At 43.0% G+C, this 12548-nt stretch overlaps 1 protein-coding gene across 1 annotated transcript in view; it reads right to left on the bottom strand.

Annotated features, from left to right (window-relative positions):
• Positions 1-12548, bottom strand: part of prmt3 (protein arginine methyltransferase 3) — a 97973-nt gene that overhangs the window by 54039 nt on the left and 31386 nt on the right. The window contains exon 11 of the mRNA XM_083760222.1: positions 3127-3205. Coding sequence (XP_083616348.1) covers positions 3127-3205 — 79 coding nt within the window. The remainder of the gene's footprint in view (positions 1-3126; positions 3206-12548) is intronic.

The raw sequence follows: 12548 nt of genomic DNA on the forward strand, positions 1-12548 counted from the left end.
GCATAGAGAGGAGAGTCAAATGAAATCAAACATGTTATACACTGCATCAGGATGACAGTGTAAAATCCACCATCATAAGATTACACTGTCTATAGCATTACTGCATTTATATAGTGCCTACATCCAAGGCGCTTTGCATAGATTGCTCTACATAGATTGTGCATTACATTCACCCATTCACACACCGATGGCAGAGGAAACCATGCAAGGCACCGACCTGCACATCGTGAGCAATCAGGGGTTCAGATTCTTGCTCAAGGACACTTCGACACCAAGTCTGGGGGAGTCCGGGATCGAACTGGAAACCTTCCGCTAAGTGGCCACTCTACCCCCGAGCCATTGCTGCCCTATACGACGGAATTAATTTAACACTCCGAAATTTGGCGTGTAGTGTACGACGCAACACCAGTGATGTAATTTCAGCTCATTTGGATACAGTAGGCCTCATTCAATCATTGCCTGGGTGGTTGTCATGCCTTTAGTTTATTGGTCAACTAGTCAGTGGTTTGTCTGATTGGACCGTGGCGAGTGTGTTGGGGGAGGGCTCTAGTGACCAGGCATACAGCGTTGTGTGACCCCGTCGTATCCCGTTACTCGGGTCAAATGTTGGTCCATCATCTCCCGCGGCTAACTGGCGTGTTTCTCGTGGTCTGCTGTCATTCCGGTGGCCCTGATAGGTGTGCGTGTGACCTTTCTCTCCCTCCATCTCTCCTGTCCCCAGGAGCCTCTAAAAGGCAGTGCGGTGGAACCGCTGCCATGTCAGGCCCACGTTTCGCACAAGCCATTAAGCCAGGTCAGTGACAGAGGAAGAGCTGACCCAGGACACACACACGCTACACGACGCATATGGGAAACAGCGTGCCTGTGAGACAAACGCCATGCGTTGTTTTCTAATAAAGTTGTCATTTTCTCATGCCCCCCCCCCCCCCCCCCCCCCCTATATAAGTCCCAGGTATTATTACTATTATTATTATGCGTGCTTCAAAGACTACAAAACGACACGCATTGAGGACAATAAACGGGCAAAACTCCCTGCGTTGTACACAGAATCTCTGCATCATTTTTGAATGAACACTACAGGTAAATCATCTCCAACCTTCGTTAAATTCTAATTCTCTAATTCCATATCACTATGCTCGGAAACCCCCCCCCAGGGGGATGGTGGTGGTGTAGCATAATAAAACACAGTGTCACATTGTGTGTGAAGCCAAGAGATAAGCTGCTTGCTGACAGAACCATATAAATAATTGTACTGCTGCGGAAATCATACATGCAGAACCCAAACTCATTCAGTATCACTGCAGTAGCAGCATTTTATTGTAGTACATCCCCCTCAGCTAAAGGGCTGTATACACAGTAAAACCCCAAATTCAATTTAACCCATTTTGACCTGGGAATGATTCTACAAATCATGACAGTTTTCTGAAAAACCCTATGTTTCTGTGTCAGTGGTTCTCAAACTATTCCATGTCAAGGACCCCCAAAAATATATGAAATTGGCCGCCGACCCCCATCTGAAAATATGTTGTTTCAGGGACCCTCCCAGAAGCAAACATTTGAGTTAAAAATGTTCGCTCTGAAAGAATATATAAAGGTTTGCGCCACATTTTCACGATTTTTCAAAAAATAGCAGACCTACAAGCTTGTAGCGAGCCACTCGGTGGCACGCTATGAGCTTGTAGATCTGCTATTTTCCAATAGATAAAGTATAGCATAATGCTAAGGGGTTCCCGTCCAAAATGGGTTAACTCAGTGTGCACAAAATGGAACCAAGCAGACCCGTATAGTATACCCTATAAGGATTTTACAGTGTTAGAGGACTGTGTGTGCACTGCCCGGCCTCACTGTGCCTCTAAAAAAGCGGCGATAAAAAGAAAAAAAATGTTTTCGAGTTCTAAAAAATAAAAGCACCCGAGATTGGATTGCAGGATGGATGCATTAAAATGTCTCTCTCTCTCTGGTGTATTTCCGTGCTGCTATAGCATCACAGACCTTTGCCCGCCCCTCCATCCGTCAGTGCGATCGCACGGGTGACGTGTTGGCTCTAAAACAGCTGTGTGGGGATGGCTGTGGGGGGAGGGGGGGTGGGGGTTCAGGGATACGCTTATTGAACCTTCCAGACAACGTGGCCCCATCTCCCCCTCGGCTGTTTTGTTTCCCAGCAGCCTCTGTCTTGGCCCAGGTCAGAAAACACAGCCAAAAAACCTCACACTGCAACAAAAAGGTGCCATAATGGGAGGTGGTCGCTTTTCAGACAGGGCATTAGTCCGACATTCATCCGCATGTCGGACTAGCGTCTGCTCCCGTGCTCGCGGGTTATGGTTAGGTTAGGAGATGAGGTGGGTTGTCATTTGTCGGACCAATGACTTGTCTGAACTACGTACTGCACTCCGCCATAATCCTCATGCACACGACATACGTCTGCCCACAATTCTAAATGTATAGCTAAAAAATGAGAGGTGGAAGGAAATGACACGTACTGTAGCTTGCAGAGTTTGTTCAAGTCAGATATACTCGAGGGGCGTATTCAGTGTTATGCAAGACCCACATGTCATATACGCTGGCGTGGCAATCAGCTAACCAATGGGGTGGGTATTTATGCTCACCTAAAACTGCATTCTTCCTGCATTGATGGTTGTTGTTATGAGCCGTTTGCTCCCACCGCCACCCCAGCACCACCGCTCTGCTATTAGTGCCGTTTTCTCCACCGCCACCCCAGCACCACCTATCTGCTATTAGTGCCGTTTGCTCCACCACCACCCCAGCACCACCGGTGGGCTCTGCTATTTCTGTTCCCTTGGGGCGGTTGTTACTGTATATCTATCTCCCTGCTCTTAATGGTTAATGATGGTTGCATAATTGTGCCGAGCAGGGAGAAAAAGTAACAGAGCCGAACGGCAAGATAAAATATTACATGCACACTTATATTCTCATTCTATAATAAATATAGTCACCATTCCTTTAAAAGGAATCCACATTCAGTCACACTCCACACTGATGAAGGCTGGATTTCAAATATGAAATAAACTATATTTTAACTGCAGTCTTGGTGTGTGCGACCCACTATACTTTATTTTGCAATGCAAGCCAGAAATATTTTTCCTCAGTTTGACTGAGCCATCCTACCTGAGCCTCCGTCGTCCAGGTACATGTCTCTGGCGTAGAGAACAGAGTCCAGCATGGACTCAAACAACAGGAGGTACCCCTGGGAGGGAGGGAGGAAACACACACATTACTATAGAAGAGGACCATATCAGGAGTTCACCCAAGCCAACACTAAGGTCAAAATAAAACCCCAATTCAACATGTCGTCAGAAAACAAACTGATACAGTATATATATATGTGACCGAGTACAGTGGTTTGATAAACAAGGGGGCCATGGTCATTTTTAAGTTTTTTACACATTATGAAACTACATAATGTAAGCTTTCATATGATGTATTGTTCATTGAAATTGGAAAAAATTAAGAAGATATGACCATCTGAAACTTGTTGAACCGGAAACCCCAAAGTACAGAATTTCCCCTGTAAAGATTCCAAAGATTTTAGCACCTCTGGGCCCCAGGAATGGGTGTGACAATAGATACTTGTCTCCACCCCTAATGGCTTGCACAATCACTCCCCCACCCACTAACCACTCCCCCACTAGGTTAGCTGGTACAAAGGTACCTTTTTACCCATAAATGCATGGCTTGAATCAGCCGTGCACTGATGTGAAAGAGTTAAAGCCTTACCAACAGAAAGTCAGGGGAAAAAATACCTTAGACGTTTGTTATGATCCGTGCACTTTTTAAGAAGATCACACCAGGATTTGTACTACACTATGTCTTCACATTCAATATTTGAGCTGTTCTTCTAACAACAACAATGTCATGGATTGATCAAATTATATAAAAGACGGATATCACCGCGACGCGCGATCACGATGTTATTCATTCAGTAGTGATCATCAGGCAGCAGCATTCAACGGTAATAAAGTTACAAAGATTTACACAAAGTGCTAAACCACACATAGCTACATGTGTGTACTGAAATAAAGGGCGGAATAATGGAGTAACTAGCCCATTCTGACCTGAGATCAGATTCATACGAGGTTTCCGCCGGACACACACTGGTCTGATGAACCCATTCTGACCTGAGATCAGATTTAAAAAATGTCAGTCGCTCTTCGATTTTTCAAAAATAGCAGACCTACAAGCTCGTATCGCGCCACTCGGTGGCGCGATATGAGCTTGTAGATCTGCTATTTTTAAATAGCTAAAGCATAACATGATGCTGACACCAAAATGGGTGCCCGTTCAGAATGGGCTAGTAACTAAAACAATCTCGACAGGACGCACAGCTGTGTGTAGTGTGGAAACTGGCAGCGACTTGTTTTTTCTTCAGTGGACAACGACGGGTAATCACTTAATTCATAATTTTATTACAAGATCCAACAGCATCATATCAAGTTAAAAATAATGATGTTGTTGTGTTTAATATTGTGTCATAGAAACACTGCCACTAATCTGTCTGGCTTGAGCTGGAGAACAGAGATAGCCAATCGAAACGACTCTATGTAAATACGTGCAGGAATGTTCACACCCCCACAATACACAAATAATCTTTAATTACAGAGACATTTTTGCAATGTAATTGCAACGACTTAATGACACTAAAACGACTTTCTGATGGAATAAAAACATTCTTTAACATTCCAACTGTGTTAATGTCATGGCTAAAAACGAAAACCAAAAAAGAAAGAAAAAAAAGGTATTTTGGTCTATTGGGGAGTTTCATTAGAGCCGACTTGTGGATGAAAATACTGGAAGGGGTCACATGTATATATATATATATATATATATATATATTTTTTTTTTACCCCTCATCCTGAGGCTTGGCCTGGGTGTGACCCTGTGTTCTGCACCAGTTCACGGCACATTAACCATGGTATTATTCCATTAATGCTGAAATTGAGTTTTTGTCCCACGTCTTGTTGCCGTCATCCTGAGTGGCAGGTAGTGCTGACAAAGGTTTTTTTTCTTTATTTTTTACCTCCCCATCAGATAAAGTCCACTTCTCCTCCCAAGTCTTTTAGTTTCACCGTTGTGCTTTTGGAGGTATATATACTTTTTCCTTTTTCTTTAACCCATTTTGACCTGAGATCAGATTCTAAAAATGTCTTCTACATCCTGACAGTTTTCTGAAAAAGCTATGTTTCTATGTCAGTGGTTCTTCGATTTTTCAAAAATAGCAGACCTACAAGCTCGTAGCGTGCTGCTCGGTGAAGCCTTGAATTAGCCTCAAGTCTCAAATTCTTGGCTCAGGAATGCGACAAAAAAAATCTCCATGAAATCAAGGCTTGGTGGGGCGTGTAATTGATTGCAAATAAGTCGTTTTTTTGGTTGAATTACTCCTTTAAAGCCTGATTTACACAATGTGGTAAGACAGTGTCACTCACAGACAATAGGTGATCTATACAAGGTTGTAGATCAGCTATTTTTGATAAGCGACACCATGGTTACAACGGGGTATGAATTAAGCATAGGGAATAAGCGTGACGCAAATCCATAACTGTACTTCCTCTTCCGATGCGAGGGAGAGAAGTAGAAGGATAGGTGAGGTGCACGACATAAAGATAAAAACGGCGGGTGAGGAAGGGTGTGTGTGTGTGTGTGTGTGACAGGTCTAGGCCAGTCAGGGCCGTGTCAGTGGCTGCAGAGCAGAGTTGGAGTGGAGTTGGGGAGAGCGAGCGAGAGAGAGAGTGAGCGATAGAGAGCACACCGCAGCCAAATGAATAGTAATTCACGGAGATAAGAGCCTTTAGTATTCAAACGAAGGCAGCCTTTCAGTGAAAGGGGGGAGAGTGAGTGACAAAGAAACAAGAAACCCCGGGTCCTTCTTTGACTCCACTCTGTCACAAGGTTGCGAGCTGATGATGATGGCGATGATGATGATGAACACGCTGAAAGCCCTCTGCGGCAAGGCGCTAAAGAAGTACACTCTCTCCCTCCGACTGCCGGAAAGACAGCCAGCCACTTCTGAACAGAGTACAGGCCCTGTCCGTGTCCGTAGCGCCGGGAACCAGGGCCCTTTTAGAATCCCTTCTCACAGCACACCACACACACCCGCTTCGTAATTTAGAGCTCAATTTCATGGGACACTGCCTCGGTAGACGGTAAAGACGATATGAGAGAGGGAAAACACAGTGAGGGAGGGAGGGAGAAAAGACAGAGGCATGGGGGGGGGTGATATGCTAGAATGTAGAATCACACCTCAGCTCCCGTGATGCCCCAGGCTATCTACAGTATATCTGCCACTCCTTCCCGCCGCCTTCCCCCCCGACGCATGTTCCACCCCCCCCCCCCTAATTCACAGGTTGGGCTGATACTATAATTACCCCCAAAACATTAGAAACAGAGTCCTCTCTGCACCCGTGCACCGCTGGCTCGGTGGTGGACTGGAGAGGGTGTGAGCGGAATTGGAGATGAGGTCGTATTATCTCCACTCTCTCTCCGGTTCTTATGCAGCAGGTTTTTCCTGCCGGGAGTTTTTTTCATCTCCCATCAAATTGCAATGGCACGACTATACTGTACACTGGCTGACTATACTGTACACTGGCTGACTCTACGTGGCACGAGAGTGTCAACACAATGACACGTTACAGTTAAGAGAGCTCATCTCATCATGAGCTGTAAGTGTCTCATTTCCTTCTAGCGCCAAGTGCTGCATGTCTTATGGAGGTTGCGATAAACTATTAAACCATATTTTTTATTTGGGAAATGTACCTGCGACTGCTGTGAGGGTCATTGTTACACGTTCATAATTTAATTAACCCTCATTTTTACTGTGTAGCCACTGAAATGCGTTTAACCTATTTTGGGGGCGGGAACCCCTTTTGGTGTTTAAAGCATTATGTTATAATTTAGCTATTGAAAAATATCAGATCTACAAGCTCATAGCGCGGCACCGAGTGCCACGCTACTAGCTTGTAGATCTGCTATTTTTGAAAAATCGTGAAAATGTGGCGCAAATCTTTGAATGTATATATTCTTTCACTACTATCCCCAACATTTGAATACTAGTTCTTAGGATGTTAGTTTAGGATAAGGAACAGGCTTTGGGATGAAATAGTCTTGGTTTACTGTGAGATACATCAGAGTAGTTTAGGTCAATCGCTGCGGTAGATTCAGCTACGTAGCATTTCCATAAAACCCTAATGGAAACCTAATGAGAATGGGCTGAAGCAGCTCATATACATTAACAGAATTAGCATATAAATGCATTCCCCTGAGTGTCCACTCTTCACACAACCATATATACACACACACACATGTAGGCCTACAGTATAATAGTCTTTCTCTTACAATCACTTAAATGTCCTTACCTACATTTGTTGGAAATTGTATATGTTGAATAAAGGACAGGTATAATTATGCTTAAACAAGTCTTCATTCATGTCATTACAGCCCCCCTTTAATGAATGTGATGCCTGCCCTTTGAGAGATGCTGTAGAATGCAAAACCAAGGGGAATTATGTTCAACAACTCTATCTTGTTATCCTGTACATCTTTGTCTTACTACATTATTTTTTTTACATAACCAAATTCTCCACTGGGAAGTACACTTTCTCATTTGACCAGGGAAATCAGCTGGAAGCTTTGTTATGTTTAATGTCATAATGTATTTCGCACAATCATGGTATGGTGGTTGACTTCAAATATAACGACAGTTAGATCCCATTTGTATGCTCAATAGCAGTGTTGATTTCGTCGACTAAAACTAAGACGAAAAATGTTCGTCGAATACCTTTTTCCACTGATCACTAAAACTAAACTAAATATATTGACAATTTTGTCGACAAATAAAAACTAGACTAAAATGTCAGGAAGGGCCTAGTGGACAAGAGATCCAGTAAAACTAATTTTACACTTTGTTGCATGCTGAAAATAGCATGTCAGCGCTGCGAAGCGTTGTGAGCTTGTAAATCTGCTATTTTCAGCAAATGTAAAATCAGTCATTACGACGGCATCAAGGCCCGCCAAAATACATTTTAGTCGACTAAATCAACTGTAGATTTAGTCGACTAAAATCTCATGACATTTACTCGACTAAAACTAGACAAAAAAAAACAACTATTCAAACGACCAATCAAAATTTGCTGCCAAAAACAACACTGCTCAATAGTATCCTTTTGATATAGTTTAGGACCTGGCTAAGATATCTATGCACTTCCTTTAGGAGAGAATATCTCAACTGTTCTTTGCTAATATGACCGCCGCGAACGACTTGGGAACTATGACTAATTCTCTATCCGGGACGAAATACGACCACACCCTATTAAAAATGACCGTTAGTTGAACCATGGCTCTAACTTCTATACCGTTGGAGCTACAGATTTTCTGATGTGCTCAAAATGTTCAGAATACTCATGTTTGAATACTCAATAGACCATATGCACACAGCGGTCATCTTTCCATAAGTTAATGGCACGGCGGAATCTAGACACAATTTGCCATTGACCGTCCATACATCCAAACAGACATAGTCCAATCTAATTGTATTAAATTATGTCAAACTCACCAACATTGCAGCTGTACGAAAAGCTTTAATTATCCTCTAAAAAAATCCAAGTGTTTGTTTCACAAAAATCCACAGTAGAGATGTTGAGCTACTTTATGTCAAGAAATTCCTTGCAGGTGAAGTGTTGGAGTTTGTAATAATCCCTTAACGGCCGTGCGTACCACCTGTTTTGAATTAGCACATAATGCAGGAGGCCGCAGGATGATGCGTTACTGAAAGGGAGTGCTTCCAAACTCTGACACTTGGAAAAAAATCACCTGCGAGGAATTTCTTGACATAAAGTCATAGTTCCCAAGTCGTTCGCGGCGGTCATATTAGCCAAGAACAGTTGAGATATTCTCTCCTAAATGAAGTGCATACATATCTTAGCCAGGCCCTAAACTAATAATAGAATAGAATGTAAGTGGAAGACACAGATTTAAAGGGAGAATTTGCTCTTTTGCTCACCCAGCTCTTAACCACTTAACTCAATTCACACTTGGTCATTCCGATGAATTGAAAATGGAGGACCCTGATGTAAACAAGTGTGCTTTTTTTTTTTTTTTTTTTTAAGATATTTTTTTGCGGCTTACGCCTTTTATTGATTTTTTAAGGGACAGAAAGTAGGCTGACAGGAAACGGGAGAGAGATGGGGGGATGACATGCGGTAAAGGCCGTGTCGGGTCCGGGAGTCGAACCCGCGGCACACCGCGACTGGATCACCAGGCCGGTGCCCAGACCGTTACGCTACGGCCTGGGCCAAGTGTGCTTTTCTGGTTTCATCCTCATAGCAGTTTTTGTATTGACTCAATCAATCATCAAGACGGCTTCAAAATGTGCTAATTTAAAAGCTCACGTCACAATGCAACGCCTTCCATTGGGGTCCTTTGTACTCAATTCATCAAAACATTTAATGACAGACAAAATATACAATACTATTCATGAACATCATATAAACGAGTAGAAATCTTAGGGGAGACTGAGCGGCCACCAATTATAGGCACAGAGAGGGGTTCTGGCACCTAAAATCTCACATCAGCACTTTAGAATTTAGCCCCCCTGCCTCCTCTCTTTATGCATTCAACATACGTCCTACTCAATTACAGCAGAACATCATCAGTTTAAGTCCCAGGAGGGCAGAGACAAAGTAAAAGGGGATGTTGTGTGTGCGTGTGTGTGTGAGGACAGCTGCATGGTACGAATGTTTTCGTGCTCCAGTGCATACAAGCAGTCCCACACTGAGCCGCAGAAACTGGCCTATTCTATAGCAGGCCCTGCTGAATTAGCATACCCAGCCATTTCACACACGACCCAGTAATAGATTTTGATGTGTAGTGATTTGGGAGGTAGCCAGTCTGAGTTCCATTTGAAGCCATGCAAGCAGGAGATGTAAGTATGCAATTAACAGTGACAATATACATGTAATAATAATAATATACATTGTACATGTGTGTCTATCAGGTTACTGGAGTCAATGCCTGTGGCTTTTTCCGTTTGTGATGAACGATGAAGGTATTATTATTATCATCCATGTCGTGCATGCGTATCAATCTCCGGTTCCCGCAGAGCCATCAGAGGTACATTCAGTGAGTTAAACCACTGGATCACATGTGCAAACGATGGCTGAGCACCGCAATTTTACATTTGGTGAACCAGTGTTTTTTTTAACTAAATGGTAAATGGTGCATTTATATAGTGCCTTTATCCAAGGCGCTTTACATAGATTGTGCTTTACATTCACCCATTCACGCATACATTCACACACCGATGCCGGGGGAAACCATGCAAGGCACCAACGTGCACATCAGGAGCAATTAGGGGTTCAGTGTCTTGCTCAAGGACACTTCGACACTAACATCCAGCCACTCTACCCCTGAGCCACCGCCAAATTAATTTTGAATTCGCCACAAAGAAGCCTAACAAAACATATTAACACTACGGTATATTCCTAACAACCTATAAAAGCTTTGTGTTCATTTAACTCTGACTTGTATGTAGTCCGGCCGCCGACAGGATTATTTTGTTTAAAGTGGGAAATGTGGTATATAGTCTTTTTTATTGCCTAAAATATTGTCTACATACATTCATGACCGGCTGTCACTATTGGGCAATTTTCTTTATAGGGGTTTCTTGTGACCCTACCATTAACATCCTATGGCAGGCAAAAATGTAAAACTTTCCTTTTGCAAAGCAAAGCAGCCATAGCCACTTGCCAAAATGTGCCCAAAATGTGGTGACCTCATCGCATTTGACGTCTATGGCCGTGTTTAGCCCAAGGAGTGCATTTTGTGCAAAACGAATGCTTGGAATGGATACAGAATCATGAAAACCCCCTAGTTTGTCACATGCTACCTAAAGCAAAAGGAAAGTTTGACATTTTTGCCTGCCATAGGATGTTAATGGTATAGGTCACAAGAAACCCCTATAAAACAAATTGCCCATTACTTTCAGCCGGTCAGCAAGTGGATTCATGAATATACATGTATATAGACAATATTTTAGGTCAATGAAAAAAGGACTAAAGGTCTTTATCCACAACATTTTGACCGCTGTCCCGTGCTGCTGGTAATGAAACCCTTGCTTTGGTTGCAGCTTTCAGTTGGTTGGGCTTCGCCAGGCAGCAAGGAAGCTCTGCGTTCCCTATGAATGGCCCAGTAGATTTATTTCAAGAATTTACTAAAGCCGGAGAGCCACAGGCCCAAAAGCCCAAAGGAATAGAGATTAACCTGTGATGTCATGACATACTTTTTATTTGTGTTTTTATCTATTCACTTGGTCATTACATTCACTGCCAGGGCAATCTGCAAACCAGAGATAGCCTGTGCCAACGATTTGGACCATGGCTGCAGATATTTAAAAAATCACTGAATATTCTCTGGTAGGACTATGTGAACACGAAATGTCTTAAAAGAAGCATTAGAATGTCCGCTTTCTTGGAGATTTTTTTCATGTTTCTTTGATGTATCGGTCCTATACTTCGGTATCGGTTGCAGAAGAGGTAAACCGATGAAAAGACCGAATACAGCTTTTGCCGTGTTTGGCAGTGAATGTGTTGGTACACAGAATGAGAGGTCTGCTCTGCCGGAAACATGGCAAAAAAAAGGTTACGGACATTTTTGTTTACCACACCATAGACAACCAATATAAAGCAAAAAAAATCCAAATTTCATCATGCTTTAAAACCCATTTTGGGCGGGAACCCCTTTTGGTGTTTTAAACATTATGTTATAATTTGCTCTCCCATGGTCAGAGAGGAAGAGAGCGTAAGATTGCACTGAGCATAACGGCCTGCGCAGCCTGCTCTTAATAATGGCATCTGGCACGATATTATTTTTAATTAATGTAACGCCCAAGCCACACCTATGCATAGTGTAGTATGTGTTTTCGGGCTAAGGCCGGTGGGAGCTCGGCCATGGGAGCGCCCCTTGCGCCATGCTAAATCTCCAAATAGTGGGTAGCGCGTCTTGGGCACAAAATAGGGCCCCAAATCTCTTTGCCAAAAATAGCCAATCTACAAGCTCACCATGCGTTGTGAGCTTGTAGACCGGCTTCTTTGTGTGTGTGTGCGTGCGTTAGGGCATTAACCAAACGTGATTTTTGATAGTCGACTCGAATACCATCGAAATCTACAAGCTCATAGCGCACCACTCGGTGGCGCGCTATGAGCTTGTAGGTCTGCTATTTTTGAAAAATCGTGAAAATTTTTATTTCAGAAAACTGGAGGATTTAGAAGATTTTCTTTTAATTTTGAGGTCCGGGCTAAGAAGCATGTCAAACTAGGAGGTTTTCATGATTCTGAATCCATTCCAAGCATTAGATTTGCTACTTGGCCTTTACACGGCCTTTACTGCATGTCATCCCCCCATCTCTCTCCCGTTTCCTGTCAGCCTACTGTCTGTCCCTTCAAAAATCAATAAAAGGCGTAAGCCGCAAAAAAAATATCTTAAAAAAAAAAAAAAAAAATGGCCATAACTTTATTTTGCAATGTTTCCGGCAGAGCAGACCC

The sequence above is a fragment of the Protomyctophum parallelum genome (assembly GCF_964188405.1).
Source record: "Protomyctophum parallelum genome assembly, chromosome: 2".
Lineage (NCBI taxonomy): Eukaryota > Metazoa > Chordata > Actinopteri > Myctophiformes > Myctophidae > Protomyctophum > Protomyctophum parallelum.